This window comes from Scaptodrosophila lebanonensis, unplaced genomic scaffold (genome assembly GCF_003285725.1).
Source record: "Scaptodrosophila lebanonensis strain 11010-0011.00,11010-0021.00 unplaced genomic scaffold, SlebRS2 tig00001412-arrow-pilon, whole genome shotgun sequence".
Taxonomy (NCBI): Eukaryota; Metazoa; Arthropoda; class Insecta; order Diptera; family Drosophilidae; genus Scaptodrosophila; species Scaptodrosophila lebanonensis.
The window spans coordinates 12,483,489-12,502,428 of NW_022060739.1; the positions used below are offsets into that span (position 1 = coordinate 12,483,489).

The 18,940-nt window shown below is 38.9% G+C and overlaps 5 protein-coding genes across 7 annotated transcripts; 3 read left to right on the plus strand and 2 right to left on the minus strand.

Moving 5' to 3' along the window:
• Window positions 1-336: 336 nt before the first annotated feature.
• Window positions 337-4,873, plus strand: LOC115632032 (protein piwi). The gene is made up of 8 exons (XM_030528984.1): window positions 337-462; window positions 1,530-2,132; window positions 2,188-2,508; window positions 2,568-2,722; window positions 2,780-2,980; window positions 3,038-3,229; window positions 3,532-3,642; window positions 3,709-4,873. The coding sequence occupies exons 1-8, from the start codon at window positions 385-387 to the stop codon at window positions 4,595-4,597; spliced, it is 2,550 nt and encodes an 849-aa protein (XP_030384844.1). The 5' UTR covers window positions 337-384; the 3' UTR covers window positions 4,598-4,873.
• An 826-nt stretch (window positions 4,874-5,699) lies between these two features.
• LOC115631438 (wiskott-Aldrich syndrome protein family member 3) lies at window positions 5,700-11,048 on the minus strand. Of its 2 annotated transcripts, XM_030528177.1 has the most exons (6): window positions 10,780-11,048; window positions 9,401-10,192; window positions 8,700-8,774; window positions 7,238-7,959; window positions 6,494-6,758; window positions 5,700-6,432 (listed from the first exon to the last, which is right to left on the minus strand). In XM_030528177.1, the coding sequence occupies exons 2-6, from the start codon at window positions 10,134-10,136 to the stop codon at window positions 6,254-6,256; spliced, it is 1,977 nt and encodes a 658-aa protein (XP_030384037.1). In that variant the 5' UTR covers window positions 10,137-10,192; window positions 10,780-11,048; the 3' UTR covers window positions 5,700-6,253. The 2 variants fall into 2 exon arrangements, with proteins under 2 accessions (XP_030384037.1, XP_030384038.1); XM_030528178.1 differs by lacking the exon at window positions 8,700-8,774 and having other exon boundaries at window positions 10,780-11,045.
• A 76-nt stretch (window positions 11,049-11,124) lies between these two features.
• LOC115631439 (ATP synthase subunit g, mitochondrial) lies at window positions 11,125-11,775 on the plus strand. 2 transcript variants are annotated; one of them, XM_030528179.1, is made up of 3 exons: window positions 11,125-11,225; window positions 11,304-11,352; window positions 11,438-11,775. In XM_030528179.1, the coding sequence occupies exons 2-3, from the start codon at window positions 11,313-11,315 to the stop codon at window positions 11,695-11,697; spliced, it is 300 nt and encodes a 99-aa protein (XP_030384039.1). In that variant the 5' UTR covers window positions 11,125-11,225; window positions 11,304-11,312; the 3' UTR covers window positions 11,698-11,775. The 2 variants fall into 2 exon arrangements, with proteins under 2 accessions (XP_030384039.1, XP_030384040.1); XM_030528180.1 differs by lacking the exon at window positions 11,125-11,225 and adding an exon at window positions 11,227-11,247.
• Window positions 11,776-12,573: 798 nt separating this feature from the next.
• LOC115631478 (replication factor C subunit 3) lies at window positions 12,574-13,866 on the plus strand. Its single transcript, XM_030528234.1, has 2 exons — window positions 12,574-12,695; window positions 12,752-13,866. Exons 1-2 carry the CDS (start codon window positions 12,636-12,638, stop codon window positions 13,760-13,762), a joined length of 1,071 nt encoding a protein of 356 aa, XP_030384094.1. The 5' UTR covers window positions 12,574-12,635; the 3' UTR covers window positions 13,763-13,866.
• On the minus strand, window positions 13,727-18,937 carry LOC115631477 (nuclear pore complex protein Nup160 homolog). The gene is made up of 14 exons (XM_030528232.1): window positions 18,795-18,937; window positions 18,595-18,697; window positions 17,999-18,514; window positions 17,764-17,942; window positions 17,276-17,694; window positions 16,542-17,217; window positions 16,374-16,479; window positions 16,141-16,302; window positions 15,854-16,081; window positions 15,678-15,796; window positions 15,006-15,620; window positions 14,447-14,947; window positions 13,986-14,383; window positions 13,727-13,928 (listed from the first exon to the last, which is right to left on the minus strand). The coding sequence occupies exons 1-14, from the start codon at window positions 18,874-18,876 to the stop codon at window positions 13,812-13,814; spliced, it is 4,221 nt and encodes a 1,406-aa protein (XP_030384092.1). The 5' UTR covers window positions 18,877-18,937; the 3' UTR covers window positions 13,727-13,811.
• Window positions 18,938-18,940: the final 3 nt, after the last annotated feature.

Sequence of the window (18,940 nt, forward strand, 5' to 3'; positions counted from 1 at the left end):
CGCCGATTATTATTTACCATCGCAAGCGGTAAATCATTTGAATCAGAAGTCAAAATAAAATCGAATAGAAACGAAAGAAAAGAAACAGGTCTGGAAAGTAAGAATTTAAGTTTCCCCGTTAGACTGCAATACTCATATGACATATGACAAGGCTCAAAAATAACTAATACCTTTTCTGACAGGTAGCTATACGTTCAAAAATTATAAAGTATGTTAAAGCAATCGATATGCATTTACGTCCATGCATCCTGTTTTACGGTATACTGTTCTATTTTTCATTCCATTCCAATAAGTACATTGAATCACTTCGGCAGACGAAGTTCGTCTGCCATTCTTTCTGCAATAGTCGTGGAGTGAAGTTGTTTTCCTTCGAAGTTCGTAACAATGTCTGATCAAACCCGAGGACGCCGGCGTCTGAGTGGGCATGGCGACGATCCGTGCTCATCTAGTGAGCAAGGACCGGTAAGTAATGTGTCAATAACACATTTATTATTAAGCTGATCTTAACGCAAGACTTCTAAAATAATAAATAATATCTAAATTCAATGTACATATACACATATGTATGTATTTATTTACAACATACATATATACGTACATACGTATGCATGTGAATCCAACAACGTTCGAATGAACATGATGCCGTTCTTAGAAATTCTGCAACGCAAACAAAAATATATTTTACTGCAAGGCGTCGGTAACAGAAAAGTTCCGTTACAGTGGCGGCGGAACACACATATGTACATAAATATATACATATTGTTAGGTAAACGCAATAAGCCTAAAGTCTAGAAAGTGTAAAGCTGCGTTGGTTTTGGCTTTGGTTAAAAATTACATTTTTCTTTCATCTTTTTTCTAGACTTATTTTTTGTTTGTTTTTAATACATACGCAGTATATACAGTGCACACATACATATACTCTAGGACTTATAGTGGTGAGATTACCAAAAGCAATAGTCCAGGGCTGGAGAATCATGAAAGCCGGTCGAAACTGATTTTTTTTTTTTTTTTTCAAAAACAACAGTGTTTGTAATATGCTTGCCGAGCTTTTCTTTGATGATCGGACTTAATTCTCATATTAGATTCTTCGTCAAAGAACTAATACTAATGTTAATATACAGATTTTGTTTGTTTAATTTTGTTTTTACACGATTATGATATAACACGGTTTGAAAATTATATATTTCTTTAGAGATAAGGAGCCAATCACCTATTTTTGCATATGATCAATGTCTTTTTTTACACGGTTGTTTCTGGAACCAATCTACCGTGTAAAAACATAATTAAGTGGACATTAAATGTGAACTGTATAGGGTTTTTTAAATTGTAATCATTTCTTACCGACGAAAACTAAATAGGGTTTGAAATCGAGGCCTTTTGTATGCAACTAGTTTTGTATGACACAGCTTCATGCCATGGCTCTCTATTCCTGTATAAAAAATATCAGATGTAAGAAAAAATCGCCCTTTACTAAAATGTTATGTATTATAAAGTGAACAAATATGTCAATAAATTAATTTTTATAACAGCGTCCGAAAGTATTTAAAGCTAGCGGATCAAGTACTGCTATTACTACCGTTGGTAGCGCACCAACCGCCAGTGGAAGGCCCAGCGGATCAAGTACTGCTATTACTACCGTTGGTAGCGCACCAACCGGCAGTGGAAGGCCCAGTCGTTACGACCTCAGATATGAAATAATAAACACGCGACCATCTGACGTCGTAACAAAGCAGGGAACCGATGGAATGCAGATTCGCCTGCAGACAAACTTCTTTCGATTAATAACAACACCTAAATGGCGGATTTATCACTATCATGTTGAGTTCGAGCCCGATATTGAGATGGTTCGGGTTCGCCGTGGCATTTTGTCGGATCATTCAAATGTGCTGGGATCGGCATTCATATTTGATGGCAAACAGTTATTTACGACTAAAAAGTTGGAAAAAGACCTTACTCGTCTACAGGGAACTTCAAAAACCGAAATAAACTATACTATTACTATTAAATACGTGGGAACTATTTCAACCGCGGAATCTCGCTTTCTTCAAGTATTAAACCTTATTTTACGTCGCTCTATGAAAGGTCTAAAGCTTGAATTGATTGGACGCAATCTTTTCGATCCGAATGCAAAGGTATTTTCAGGAACCACCAATGTAGTGCTGTAATTTAAATATGGTTATTTTAAAGATTATGCTACGGGAACACCACATGGAGCTATGGCCAGGCTATGAGACTTCTATACGGCAGCATGAAAGGGATATTCTTCTTTGCACCGAAATAACCCACAAGGTTATGCGAACTGAAACAGTTTATGATATTCTTATGCGTTGCATCAACAACCCGGCACGCCTCCAAGAGGATTTCCGCACTAACGTTCTCGGTTTGGTCGTACTTACCGACTACAACAACAGGACCTATCGCATCAACGATGTAGACTTTGGTCAAACGCCACGGTCCACATTCAGCTGCAAGGGAAAGGATGTCAGTTTCGTGGACTATTATCTTTCGGTATGTTGAGCAGTAAAACAATTCTTACGAAAAATAAAAATAATTACCCCCCTTTTTAGAAATACAATATTCGCATTCGTGATCAAAAGCAGCCCCTCTTGATTTCAAAAAATAAAGACAAAGCCCAAAACACGCAGAAAGATGAAATGGTAATTTTAATACCAGAGCTTTGTCGTGTTACGGGCCTTACCGACAACATGCGTAACGACTTTGGGTACGTAAATTAATACAAAAAAGTAAAAATCAAAATATAATTACATTATATATTTAGTCTCATGCGCGCTATGTCGAATCACACACGGATGAACCCACAGAGACGTATCGAGCGACTACATACCTTTAATCGTCGACTACAAAATACGCCAGAAAGTGTGAAAGTGTTGACTGATTGGGACATGAGACTGGAAGAACAACTAATTAAGCTGAACGGTCGTGTTATTTCACCTCAGAAAATCGTTTTCAAAGCAAACAAGTAGTTTTCGCAGATTTCCTTTTATACCTCGAAAATATAGAAACTTTTATGTTACAGGGTTTCGGCGGGAAATGGAGCGGACTGGACACGGGAGTTTCGTGCTGCGACCATGCTAACAACACCACGTAATGGGTTGAGCCGTTGGGCAGTAATTGCACCCGAACGGAATTCACGCGAGCTGAGAACCTTGCTTGAGAGTCTGATGCGTGTGGGCAGGGGTATGGGATTTAACATCAGTAACCCCACAGAGTAAGTAAAGTGGGTGGGAATCAAATCACACCCGCAAAAAAGCCTATCCCTTGTTTATCTATCATTTGTCAATCATTTGTTTATGGCATATATTTTATATCCCCATTGATTTATATAACATAGCTGCCCTAGGAAGAATCACTTTAAATATTTAGGAACTCTGGCGGAGAAAGATACGGATTTATACCTGCTTACCCAATAAAAAAAACGTTGACTACAATAAGAGTACAATAATATACTATATGTTATTACATTATATTCTTCAATATGTTTAATAGTACCTGTGTATCTTTTCTTTAAAGGTTAAAGATTAGAGATGATCGTACCGGCACGTATGTGCGAGCAATGGATGATTGCGCGCGTCTAGATCCGATGCTGGTTCTGTGCTTAGTGCCCAATAATAATGTAGAACGGTAAGTACTCTATAGATCGCATTTCGCCCCCTAGATTGTATTATAATTACATTAACCATTTTTCAGATATTCCTCGATCAAGAAGCGAGGCTGTATAGACAAAGCTATTCCTACACAAGTAGTGACCATTCGAGTGGCCAACAATCGGGGTCTAATGAGTATAGCTACTAAAATTGCCATACAGATAAACTGCAAGCTCGGTTACACACCTTGGATGATCGAACTGCCGCTTTCGGGACTTATGACCGTTGGCTTTGACATAGCAAAATGTTCGCGTGATCGCTCCAAAGCATATGGCGGTCTCGTCGCCTCTATGGATCTAAAGGAGAATTCCACCTTTTTTAGCACCGTTGCCGAATGCAGTGCCTACGATGTGCTAGCAAATAATTTATGGCTAATGCTTGCCAAGGCACTGCGTCGGTATCGCTATGAGCACAACAAACTTCCCACTCGAATTTTGTTTTATCGTGACGGCGTGAGTTCAGGGTCTTTGAAGCAACTCGTGGAATACGAAGTGAAAGATATTGCCGAGAAGCTAAAGCAGGAGTATCAAAAAGCTGGGGAAAACACACAACCGATGCTGGCATATATCGTGGTTACAAAATCTTCGAATACTCGGTTTTTTACCGATTCCTATCAAAATCCGCCGGCTGGAACTATTGTTGACGACGTTGTTACTCAGCCGGAACGCTTCGATTTTTATGTGGTATCGCAGACAGTACGCCAAGGCACAGTTTCGCCCACCAACTACAACGTAGTGTATAGCACAATTGGACTATCCCCAGATCAGATCCAGAAGCTAACATATAAGATGTGCCATCTTTACTATAACTGGTCGGGAACTACTCGCGTTCCGGCTGTCTGCCAATATGCAAAGAAATTGGCTACTCTTGTCGCCACTAATTTACATGCAATTCCTGAGAGTGCGTTGGAAAAACAATTGTATTATCTATAAGTTATATAAGAATCTACCCATCAATTTCACAGCCATTCTACCTGCTTATCTCAAAAAGTAGTGTACTTTTCCAGAATGTTTGTCTTTAAAATGACATATAAAGATGTCAGTTAGTCTTATATAAGTTTTGAAAGTGAACAAAATTGCTTCAGTTAAGGGAACTTCACTAAACAGTGAAATATTTAAGCTTATTTTAAGTTCTGGAGAACTTGCACATTTTCATTTACATAACAAAAATGTAATTTCTTACTTAAATAAACGTCGCTTTTCATTTTACTTTCGTTTCAAAATTCTGATTCCATCGGGAGTAAAAGGGTGTTTCAGATATCTAATTTTATGTTTATTTTTTTTTAATATTTGTTTTGGTATTTTATTGTTTCCATTGCATGATAGATATATTTCGATTAGCTAATGAAAACCAAGTATAAAATTATATTTCTTTGCTTATTTGTTGGCATTGCATTGCACTATGGGCCTTTAATTTTATGTTTCTTTTTTAAGATATATTCAACATAACTGTTATATCTTTTAACACTGTTCTTTATATAAAATGTATGTGGTATTTCCTGTTCTTTGGAGTATCTGCACCGCCTCATCGCTAGGATACTTTCCGTATACATACACATTTCGGTTTCTCAAACCTGAAGGTGTTGGTTCTTAAAAAGGAATTGGATTTGTGGAGAATTTACTAAGAGTCAAGTATTTGCGCTTTTCGGGATCTGTATCTGCATTTTTATAGCTCCGTCAGAGTGTCTGAAACTACAGTGAACGAGAGGACTGGATGGGCCGTGAAGTGGAAATTGAAATAAAATTGTTCTGATATGAATTTAATGTCTTCTTAATATCTGATATAATTTAAAGAATTGCAAGTTGTAATCATTCGTCTTATTTTATACTTATACGGTTTTTTTGGTGTTAATATTCAATTTCCTAAGGAGGCCTTTTAATGTCCTTTTTTTCTGCTTAGAAATATTCGAATAATTTTTACAACTTTTAAGATATAGGGCAAAAGTTGCCTGCTATCTGGCTATATAGTATAGTCCTTCGCTCTAAGACGTCAAGTTCGTCTGTTTATCCCAAATATTGTTACACTTTAGAAAACTGCATTTGACAAAAACAAAAAGAATTTTATTTTAGTTAAAGTATTCGGTGTCATACGTATGTCATATATAAAAATGATTCGAATATGTTAGAAATCTGATAACAAAATGCAATTCCACGAACACCCAGAGTATTGTTCGATCTGTTAAGCCTATGGAATTCCTTGATGTAGCCGTTCATTCTTAAACGGTTATTTTAAAACATAACTTAGTTGTTTCTTTCTTTGATTATACAAATACATATAATTGTTATATAATTATATATGATTAAGTGTATGTACATTTGATTATTTCATTTTTAGAATAATAGCGTTTATAATACGAATATCCCATTCCTATGGAATTATGCAAAATATTTTGGCGCATGTAAATAGGTATTATCGCATATTAAATATCAAATTTACAAATAAATACTTTCTATGAAATTTTAGAAAAAAGATTGGAGTAAATATAGGCTTACTGCAAAATAGCCCACGGGAGCCATTTTTTTTATTCAAGTTCCTCCTCTTTTTTTTATATTTATAGCCTTTTCCTGTTTGAAGGAGGCGAAAAGGGATCAAGTCGAGGCCTCATTAGGCTCCATCCAACCTTCACTGTCATCTTCGCTGTCCGAGTCTTCCGACTCGGAAAGCTCAATAGCCACACGTCTGGCAAGTATTGAGGCTACATCGAGCAGAGCTGTGTTGCGATCGATCTCTTTTTGTTCGGACTTCTCGACTTTCCGCAAAGTAATGCCTGAAAACAAAATACAGAAGCGTAAAAAACGGTTGAAGTGAAGCAGTTGCTGGTTACATACCATCGCGTATAGCTTTCATCAAATCGTTGCGAGGATCCTGGAAAGGCGGTAGCAACTTCTTTGGGGCCAAAATATGTTGAGTATTGGGGCCAACGACAATGCCACCATTTAGCTGATTCAACTGAAGCTCGTTGCTATTTGCGAGCACCTTTGAACGCATATGATGCGAGTTCTGTAGTTGCGAACCACTGTTATTTTCATCTAGAGGGGGTGGCGGAGGTGGTGGTGGTGGCGCTGCACTGGGTGGAGATATTTTTGGCGAGTGCTGCAGTAAAAAAGTAGAATTTCATGAAAATCAAATCAAAAGTTATGTTTCCACCTAACTTTTCTATCAAATGACAGTTTCTGATAAGTAACAGTTTGATATTTTAATTTGTTTCATTCGCGGTACAAATTTTCCATTCGTTTTGAACATGGTGATATGTTTAAAGAACTTTCCTTAGTACCTCTTATGGACGAGGTACAAATGTCTCTTTTAGGTTAGCAATATTTCTGTTTCTATAAGATCTAGGGCAATGTAAATGACATCGATAGCATGGTTATGCTTTATAAATGTGTTTATTTGAACCGTGTGTATATCGTAGATCTCTTACTGTCGGAATTACTGAAATGGTTCAATCCTACCTGGTCCGTTAGAAACAGTCGCAGACTTTATTCGTCGGACATATGTTAAATGTATATAATATATGTAAATCAAACAGGAAAGCCTATATTCTCGGCATAACAAAATTTTCTGGGACTCACCTGCTCAGACACCGGTGGTGGCGGCGGTAGGTCGCTAATCGAGTTTAGCTGATTCCCGGATACGATAATGTGGTTGAAACTGTTGATTGTGCTGTTAAGCTGAGCCATTACGAGTGCGTTTGCATCCTGAGTGCTGTTGCTGGGTGCCATCTGTGGAGAACCAGCTCGCGATGTGCTATTTGCGCGGCCCAGCAGCTTTGCTGTAATATGCCCGCTTGGAGCTCCGTTCATAGGTATTGCGTCCGGCACAGGGGGTGGGGGAGGCAAGGCATCCCGACTAGTTGACATACTGCGACCACGTGTGGGTGTGTTACCGTTAGACGCATTGGGAGTACCGCCACCACTACCGTTTGAGGGGGGAGCCGGCGGCGGCTGTGACGGCCTTGGCTTAGTACGTCCAGGTGTGCCAGGCACATAGATTGGCTCCGGCGACATCGGACCTTGTCCGGTATGGCCGTATAATGCCTGTGACTGGTGATAGAAAGTGTCCTCATATATTTGCTGGTGGTGCTGTAGCCCTCCTCCCTGGTGCGGTTGCTGGTGCATCTGTTGTCCACCAGCTACTCCATTTGTGCCATAGGCCGTGGCATATTGGCCTGCCGTTGCTTGTGGAGTGCCAGATCCGTAGCCATAGTTGGTGCCGTCCACCTGTTCCGGTTGGTAACTGCGCCGTAGCTCGATCGAGTTCGGTCTTGGAGGACGTGTGTCATAAACTCCCATGCCTACAAAATCGTTAAAATGAGTCTTAGACACACAAGTCGTACGTAGGGAATATACTACGTGTTTACAAATAAATTATACGCAATATAGGAAAACTAAAATCAATTAAAATACATTTACACAAAAAATAGCCAATGCATTGCAAATAAATTAAAATCTTCCGTAGTTTTATTCATGTTTTATAAATCATAGAAAATAAATGAACAGAAATAGAACCTCTTTCGTGTTTTGCGTGCTTTTCTAGAGGGGTATTAGAGTAAAGTGGGGGAACGATCGCTGTCCAGAACGGGCCACTTTTTGGATTTTCAAGTTGTATAAACGAATCTCGACGCCAAATTTGCTGTCACCCACAACAAGATGAGTTTTCAAGGGGTCCCAAAATTCGACCCAAAAATGGGGTAAAATCGCGATTAAAGTTTATTTAAATCTTTTGAGACATTTTTTGGGAAAAAGAACACAGTATAAAAAAGAAACTGTGTAATGGAGCCCATCTCTCCTCTTCTAAACTCTGGCACGAGGCCAAGCAATTCTTTTTAGCTTCATCTGTGGTTATCCTGAAGGATTGTAATAATTTTGAGAAGAGGTATGAAGACCCACAAACATACAGCTTTCTGGAAAGCAACGGACTAAGTAACAGCAAAAAGTTGCGTTTAAATTAAGAGCTTTAGAGCGCACTGGAAATCTTTTTAGTTGTAGGATAGATAGAAGTTGATCATAATCAGTAATTTGCTTTTGCTCTGACCTGTAATCGCGACGGCGGTTTGTTTTATAAGATTACTGTTATTCTCCAAATGTGAGAGCATATTATATGGTTTATCTGTAAATGAAATGATTATGCACAATGAACGTTTAGATTTACAAGCTGTGGGCGATTGTAAAGGTCTCTCAAGAGGGGTTGTTTATGATTACAAATAAAATCTACAATCAATCTAACTTCAAATAAAATGAAATTTTAAATTGGAATGAAATAATAGTATTTATGATGAATAAACCATTTGATTTCGGTGTTGACTTGTAATAACACTACTCTACAAAACTTATAATGGTCTAAGCTCAAAAGCAGAATAAAAATTAGGCAGTTTTAATTGGAGATCAGACGAACAATTTTTCCAATCACTATTCAAAATCGAGAGATACTACAAGTACACATACTTTAAGAAGTCTTTGCATGAAAAACATTTTCGTTAAATAGAAAATGTGGCAAAAATCTGTCGGTTTATTGGTGCATTTATTTAATGTTACCATGATGTTTGCAATACTTTCATTTCATTCAAGCATGAGTCTATACACGAATATACCCAAAGAAATTAAAATAAGAAGGATAAGCCAATTCGGTTAGTCGACTTTTTACAATCCTCCATAGAATATACATATTTTCACTGGAGCACTGACTACTCAATATCATACTTATCAATCAAATGACTATTTAAATATACTACTTACTGCAATATCCGGCTTCTTCGTTGGTCATTGAATTGGGCGTGCGATAGATGACGTTGTTGGGCATCAGCGTTTCGCCGTGTCCTATTGCGATCTGTCTTTGCTTCTCCCGCGTGTTGTGTGGAGTTCGCACACGTTTCTTGTGGCCCCGTCCTCCAACATTACTGCTTCCGCCATCTGGGCGTGGACGATGCATCTTTTTACCTTTGTCATGCATCACACGTTCCGTGTCCTTTAGCATCTCTTGCCGCCACAATTCGAAGAAGTAATTAGGATCTGTGTAGAACTTTAGGCCATCCTTTCCATCGTCCCGATATATGTTTAATTTGTCCAGCGGAGGTGGTTTGTCGCACTGCGTATACGTTTCCAGCATGGGGGCTGGCATTGTGGCCCGCGAAAATATTTGCTGGTCAAATACCTTGGCGGACTTGAACGCCTTCTTCCGCGTTATGTCAGTTAACGGCACTTCCTCTACAGTGCTGTCCAATTGGGTGACCTTAATAGCGAGCCGATCAATGCGCGCCTGAAGTGAGTTCGCCCGTTCTCCAATACTGCCCACATCTCGCGCCAATTCACCAAACACATCCTCGGCATGCTTCGATAGCGACGACAGTTGTCTTATGATATTTGTCAACGTGGTGTTCGTCACGGTCTCAAGCTCCACGGACTGCAACTCGTCCTGTTGGTATACTGAACGTGCAACATGCACAGGCTCTATAGATCGCTTGGGAAGTGGCATGGCCAATATCTAATTTTGATTATATCTCGCTTGTGAATTAGGTGTCCGCACTAATGCTGTAAGAAAGAAAATAGTAATTTACATATAAACTTACAAAATGTGCGAAAATGAATTAAATATCATCATCCACACAAACACACGTTGTATAAGTACATATATTAGAGAATTGAAATTTCTCACATCCACAAAGCATAACTACGTCTGTACTCATGTAAAATGCAAATTAACACATATACATACATATACAAATTTAAATATATTTAAAAGCATGGACGAACAGGTATGTTTGCCTTTAATGCCATCAGACAGCACCCTAGACAATATATGTACATATGTATGTATGTATGTACAACACGTACTACATACATATGTATGCATTGCAATATTCGCATGCGCTGGAGAAATAAATAGACCAAAATTGCTCACATTGCATACTCCCTGTTTTTACATGCTGCGAGCACACATATAAGTATGTATGTATGTATAAGTAGATATGTATGTATGCACATATCTACATAGATATATGTATGTACATTTGTATGTGCATGCACACGTACAACATTCATATAACAAGTACGGCCTGGACCACGACCACACCCACGAAATATCCAATAAATTTTGATAATAGTAAATGTTATCTTACCCCAACTAGAGTAAAAACATCTATATTAGCATTACATATACTACTGGTAAAGCAGTTCAGTCATCCGCTGTATCTCGCCTTCACAAATTTTGTCTTATTGTGATATTTTCATTAACTTTGTGTATTTATTCCGTTTCTGAAAACAATGCCTTCTTTTTTACCACTTTATGACATTTTAATAGACTTGCACATTTTCATTTCCACTAGTACTTTATTTACTTATTTTATTTCTCCTAGCAATATCTGAAAATCTTCATTAATATGAAAAGGTATTGGAGTTATCGCCCCACACAAAAAAAAACTTATCGAGTATTTTCTTACGTTGTGACGTCATCTATCAGACATTGTCGACGGAATCGGGAGTCGATAAGAATGTGTAATCGATTTCATATCCACCATTACCAACTTATTTTTCTTAACGACCCTGTTTTATTGCACATTGAAAGGTAAAGCGAACTAAAACGAAAAGTAATTTTAAGTCATTTATAAAATCTTCTTACGTTAATCAAAATATTTATCTTAAGGCTCTCAGTATGGCGGGACTAGCAACAAAAGGCTCTGGATTAGTAAACCGTAAGTTTTCTTGAAGTTATAGTTATGTAATTTTCAACTTTGCATGTACTTATGCACGTATGAATATACACACATTTTATTCTAGGACTTCTCGTTCAGGCGAGACCTCAACTTGATGTGTTTTTGAAATACGCCAAGGTGGAGCTAACCCCGCCAACTCCTGGTGACATTCCAGCTATTCGTCAGGGCCTTGGCAACTTAATCAAAAGTGCCAGGACCGGTGCTTACAAAAACCTTTCGGTACGCGAAGCTTGGTTGAACACGCTTGTTACCGCTGAGGTTATCTTCTGGTTCTACATTGGCGAATGCATCGGCAAGCGTCATATAGTTGGATATAATGTCTAGTTCAATTGAGTAGTGGCCATTAAAAGTTATGTTTTCGTGCACTCTATCCGAATGAAATAAACAGGAAAAAGTAACTAAGGTCTGGTTGTATTCATCTAAATGTAGGATGTACGGATGTTTGTGGCGTTGTTTAATTGTTAGCAATTGTTTCCTCCTACATATATGCACAAAAACCCGTAATAAAATGAATAGACGGTAAATAAGTTTGTTTATAGCAACATTTATAGGACAAGTAGTGGCTCATATGGTTAAAACCCATAGCCACCATTAATCTACGGACAGTTTTGGTAGAAATAATTCGAGTATAGGTCAAAAACCATAAAATCCTGTTGATCTAACCCAGCACTGCGCACTACAACACAATCTATAACAAAAATCGCCGCTAAAGTTATAAGTAAATCCTCCTGAAAATCGAGCTTGCACGGTGGACTGACGACCACTTAAAGTATTTTTTTTTTTGTAAGTTCGCTCGCTATTGGAAGAGAACTATTGGAATAGAACACTACGTGCTAATAGCTGATCTAATCATTCATTTTATTTAGGTAAAAGAAAAATGAGGTAGAAGCATACGATATTGAAGATATAATTTTATGATTACAGGATCTGAAATCAGCTTATGCATATAACAAGCGATTCTAGACTAGTGAGTGATTTTCTTCAGCTCGCCTACTCCACTCCTTACATTTTTCTAGCAATTTTCTCATAAAGCTATTGTAAATTGGTCAATTTGTAGCGGAATTATTTGATTCGATAAGTATTTATTTTTGATGGAGATCGTACTAAGCTTGAAATTAATTAATTAAGCGATAGTGACAAAAATATCGAAGGTAGCACGATAATAAAACTATCGATGAATTCGCCCGTACATTGGGCTCTTTCCATCAGAAAAGGGCGCGTATTTTATTGCAACTTGTTTATCATAGCGAATAACTTTTGAAATGGCTCTCTGGGTTGATAAATATAGGCCTCGTGAATTAACAAAACTTGACTACCACAAGGTAATTATAAAATTGTTGTATGCCTTTTTGTTTAATTAACGGTTTATGGTGAACAGGAGCAAGCGGAAGACCTTCGCAACCTTTGCAAACAAACAGACTTTCCTCACCTAATGTTCTATGGCCCATCCGGGTCCGGAAAGAAGACGCGTATAATGTGCTTGTTGCGTGAAATGTACGGAGCCGGCGTGGAGCGCTTGCGAAACGAGAATATGAGCTTCACAACAACATCAGGCCGCAAAATAGAAGTTATGACTGTTAGCAGCAACTACCACTTGGAGCTAAATCCCTCGGATGCGGGCATTTATGATCGCACGGTTGTCATAGATCTTATTAAACAAGTGGCACAGACGCAACAAATTGACATTACTGGTCAGCGAGAGTTTAAAGTTATTGTCATCTCTGAAGGGGATGAGTTGACAAAGGATGCCCAACACGCTTTGCGTCGAACTATGGAAAAGTACGTGGCAACTTGTCGAATAATATTATCAGTAAACTCCACGTCACGGATAATTCCGGCCATACGTTCACGTTGTCTGGGTGTACGCATTTCTGCGCCCACTGAAGCCGAAATAACGACAATTTTGCAAAACACTTGTAAGCGGGAAGGCTTGTCATTGCCAAATGAGTTAGCTAAACGTGTGGCTTTAAAATCAGAGCGAAATTTAAGGCGCGCATTGCTCATGCTTGAAGCATCTAAGGTACAGCAGTATCCTTTCACAGCACAACAGGAGATACCACAGCTGGACTGGCAATCATTCCTCCATGAAACAGCCAACCAAATTCTAAGTGAACAAACGCCAGCGAAGCTTGAGAAGATTCGAGAGAGACTTTACGAGCTGTTGGCCCAAGGCGTACCACCAAACCTTATCTTTCGAGGACTTGTGCAGCAACTGGTGTGCAATTGCGATATGTCGCTCAAGGCCAACACGCTCAAGTTTGCTGCGCTCTACGAACATCGAATGCAAAATGGAGCCAAACATATATTTCACCTGGAAGCCTTTGTGGCTCAGTTTATGAACATATACAAGCAGTTTGTCTCAGAACTCATCATGACTGATGATTTTTAACATAATAAAATTTATTTAGGCATACACAAATAAAAATAATGGAAAATAATTAGCATACTTGCAGATTTTCGCGGTTTTGCAATATAGCTAGTTTTATCTTGTCATCAGTGATGCGTTTCACGGTCTCTATGTATCTCTCCAGTTCTTCCTGCAGCTTGTCGCGGGCCTGCAAGAATATAAACAAATATATAGTTCAGTTTTGTAAAAAATTCTGTTGCCGCACCATTTCGTATTCGATATGATTTTTGCCGTTTAAACCGAGTCCCTGCATCAGTATGTTGATTGTGTTGACCGGGAATGCAAGCTGTTGGTTTGTGACGGCCAAAGAATGTTTAAAATCAAAATACTGGCTGCCTGCACCCAACATGGCACAAATCATTTCGCAAGCCAGCTCAGAAGCCTCCAGCAATCTGTTATGCTTGACAAAAAGTTTAAGAAGTTCGCGGCTATTTGCCAATTTGTAGGAGCCATAAAGCCACTGTGGTATAAAATGATTTAAGCTCAGCAGTCTGTTTACAACGCACTTCCTTATTAAGGTGGATTTGTTCAGTTCATTATCAACAACTAGCTTTTGAAGTAGGGTCCAAGCCATATCTGCGGCACAGTTTCTATGGGAAAGATCTAAAACAAATGAATATTCATTAAGCATCTCATCATAAGCAATTTTTAATTTATGTAAATTACCGGCTAAATCATTTTCTTGCAACCACAGCCAGGCATCCTTCGCCTTTTCGTCCGTCGCACCGACACAGGCGGCTGTTAAGCTTTCGAAAATTGGCACAACTGAGAAATCATTACCACGGGTGAGCCTTAATGCGGCCGTATAGAGACCGCAGCTTGCCAGTAGATAGGAAAGTTCCTCAGCGCCGGAAAGTTCATATGTGCTCTTATCCTTACGATGATGTGACAATTCTTTCAAAGCTTCCGCATGCAGAAGCTCCCTTCGTATGTCGGCCATTTCAAGAACGGTTATTTTCTTGCTTCTAGCTGCGATCTCGTCCCTGTACCTGCTAGTGGACGTCTGCTCATCCCCTATAGTAGGCCTAGCGATCCACCTGTAACGTTCATCAACTAAGTGCATCGAGTTAATACAGACCAATAGAGCTGAGCATCTTTTCTCCAAGGCGTTGGATGCATCGCTATCCAACTGTAAGCGCAACGCCTGCTCATACATAACTGTGGCAGCTATAAAATAAATAATTATAAGCAATAATTTGTAACAACTTTAAGGGCCGTTACTTACCCTTTCGCATGTTCCCCTTGTTTGCATGATAGGCGTATAAGAAATTGTATACCTCATTCTGATCTATGTTTCTGGAGCGGGCGCTTGATTCAACAATACTTTCAAACTCCTCTTGCAGCCCAGTATATGGGAATTGATTGAGCAAATCAAAGTTTCTACACTCAAACAATGTTATCACCAATTGACGCAAACAGTCCTTGCGTCGTGATGTGTCTGCATTGTCGATCAAGGCATGATAGGCCTCTTCATAATGTTCTAGACGCAAATGATTGTTAAAGACAATCGACTGGAACATTGGAAGGTGTGGATCTGTCTGGCTTAAATTGCTCATTGCCATTTGTGCCAATACGATAACATAGTCTAGAGCAGAATACTGTTCAAAGAGTTGTATAACTTTCAAGTAATAGTGGACTATTATCAGTTTTATGTCGTGCTGGGTCACTATATTATCGTGAGTGATGATTCCCTTCAATTTTTCATACAGCGGTGTATTTCTTAGAATATGCTCAAAGAGAAAAGAATCTTTAACCACACCCATTGCAGTTTCTTCGAACAGATATACCGCTTTCTGGTACTCGCCACAATCGAGAAACGAAACGGCAAGAATAAAACGATCTACAATACAAAATAAGTGTTCATTGCGGAAGGCCTTAATGAAGTAAAGCAACTTACGTGCAAAAGATTTCTTTTCGCTCCAACTGGACAGAATGCGTACGTAATCTTGTATAATGATGTGGTGGCAAGTGCCAAAAATCCATTCAAGAAATATGTTATTCGAAGCATCCGGCCAACTTCAAGGGAGAAAAGTCAGGAAAGATAGTTTGTCAATAATAGTTGTGGGTACTTACATCAATTGGTTAACAATGGACACGAGTTGTAGGAGCGTTTGACGCAGCACTGGCTGTTCAAAACTCTCTTTAAATTGCGGTAGCCACAGAAGCGCACTGCACAGTCCCTTAGATTGCAGGAATAGGTATAATAATGTGGTATTACCAGCTAGACGTCCGTTGCTTGTATAGGGACGCTGATACCCACTAAGGAGTTGCGCTCGACTCAGCCGTTGCATTGAGGCCTCACTTCAAATGTATACAAATATATTTATATTCCTGTGTAAATGCTAAACAAATGTGCTTACAAATTGCCTGAAGCGTTAAGACCAATCGGTGTCTGCGCTATCCACACGAGTGTGTAATAGGACTTAAGGAAGTTCACATTACTGAGAATGATAGCATCCTCCTTCCGTTGCTGACGATGCAACATATACTGTAGTATCAGAAGATTACGACAGACGGCAAATCTATTTTGCAATGAGTGAAAAAAATATTTATTTAACCCATTTTAACATATAGAAACTATGTTAGAACTCACCGAATCATAGCCATTTGTTTGACCGTCTCTGCTAGAATAGACAGTCCATACTCGCTTCCAAATAATGCACCAGATGACATATGAAATCGCCCCAAATTCAATTGAGCTTTAAGAAAAAAACATACATTATTGTTTGATAAGGTGAAATAGTTCCTATGTAAAACATACTTTGGTTCTCTTCCGCGAACTCTTCACAGTCGACGATACAAAGTATGTCGAGCAGCAGGTAAACTGCACTTTCTAAATTGGGAATTTGCTGTAGTTTTTGACGTATTTGCTGAACGCTGTTTGGGGGCAGAATCGTGCCTTCCTCGTCGCCGGTAATTATTTGATCCACCAATCCAGATACCACATCAATGGGAGATTCTTGTTGGTACAATTTCCTATCCAATTCCATTTTCATGTCCTCAGAAAGTAGCTTTTCAAGTTGAGTAATAACGCTCATCAGCTCAACAAAACCCTTTGCAGCGGACATATCATTGGGACAATATTCGGCCACAAAGGTCGCAACCTCATCCGAATGATCTTCGATCAGCATGAGGTGTTCCAGTATTTCGCATGGCCGCAACAAGGTAAATGATTGTTTTCTGACAACACAAACAGAATCCATACCATTCAATATAGTCAATCCGATTGGCTCGGAAAGTTTAAGGTGGTATTGCTCGCAACAAGAGTAGAAACGATCCCATAGTCGCGTTGCAATATCCAAATACTCCTCGTCGCTGACCACAAAGTCTTTGATCTCGTTTTGGATCTCATCATCGACAGCCTGGCAAATTTGTTCCTTTAATAATGCCATCGTTAGTTGCTTAGTGTCGAAACGCATTATGACACGGCGAAACATCTTTACAAAAGCAATACAAAATTAATTAAAAGTTTACTTCTAGTAAAGCAATACTTACATAGAGAGCTTTGGCAATCACATTGCGATCAAATCGACCAGGATGAAATATGTAAGAGCAATAGGCTTCTTTCGGGTCGACGCCCTGCTTTATTGTCAGGCAATATCGTTCTGGTGGTGGCTCCAGTGCCGCGGAAACCCATCTAATGGTCATGTCGGAGCTCAAAAAAATTGTGGAAACATAAAATTCCCCTTCAGCATTACTCCATAGTGCCCAGATGTAAGAACGGGTTGCATTAAAATCCGCCAAGTCCATTTGAGGTGCAGGTACAATGTATTGAACAACCAGGCTAAGGGTTTGTGCGTTCGATTCTGTTGTGTGAGACACAATGCTGACGCAAATAAATTCAGCTCCAATGTCGTGGGACAGGAAAATGCAGTAATTGTGTTCATCTATTTTACGCAGTAAGTTGATTTGGGCTGTATATAAATAATATATATATAATATATATAAATGTTTTTAATCTCAAATAAGCTTTTTAAACCTACGCCCTTGAGCTCGACCGGCGCATTGTGTTCCTACACATCTAATCATACAAACGTTCTGCAGTGTATCCACAGACCATAGGCGTAGGTCGTCATTGCGATAAAGGGCCAGCAAATACATTTTATCCTCTATTTGACTGAAAGCTAATTCTATGGCTGATTCTAAAATTTCTCCACGGCCGCTGAACAAAAATTCGATTAGGTTTCAAAGAGATAATTAATAATGATGGTGGCTTACATGAGTGCGCCCTTTAACGTTGAAAGAAATCGAGGCATCAGGTGTGTCTCTTTTACTTCAAAGGAAGTCGTTTGACCAGTTGTAGAATTCATAATGTAGAGCATTAGTTTGGATTGGTAAGCGACGGCGAAAAATGCTTCATTGTTGGTTGAAAGCATAGCTGAAGCAGCAGTGTGAGGCAAATTGTGTGGTACCGTTCCATCGATTATATAGTAAGTGCTGGTCTTATTCAAGCAATCGTTTGCATCATAAAATATGGAATGTGACTCCGAGTCGTCCATTGTGCTGGTGTTGGTGGTCGATGTAGACGAATGGACAAGATCTTCCTTTTTGAACGGGAACATAAATAGATGCAAGCTGTTCACAGTAACAACTAAAACTATGATCTTTTGATTTTGTTCGGAAACCGAAACGTTAAGTACAGCCGAGTCCGTGAAGCGCATACGAAGGTGGTTCCGAAGAAGCGAAATATCCAAACTGATTTCTGAAAGTTCCAGTACATCTTGATAAGTGCGCCTAGGTTGAGAAGGAATCGACCATACATAATATATACATTATAGACATGTATTATGAATATATGTAAAAAGATGTCTTACCAATAAATAAAGCGGTTTCTCTTTTGAATATTTTTGAAGTTTTTATAACAGAAACCACCAGCCTTTTCGGATGTTTTGATGTCCTGCAAGGTACTTTGCGTGCCTAAATAAATTTTTTGTTGTATAAAAATCTTTCTTTAATATTAACAAGGTTCCATGCTCATGCACATGGGCTCCTCGTAAAAACTATAGCGCCATACCTGTATTTATTTGCAGTTCGGTCCAGTCTTCCGGGATTATATTCCGCGGGACTACTTCACGATAACTTATATTGGCATTCATGATAACAATAATAATTATAGAAAAGTATTAATTCCAAACTACAGAACTAAGAACGCCGGCATCG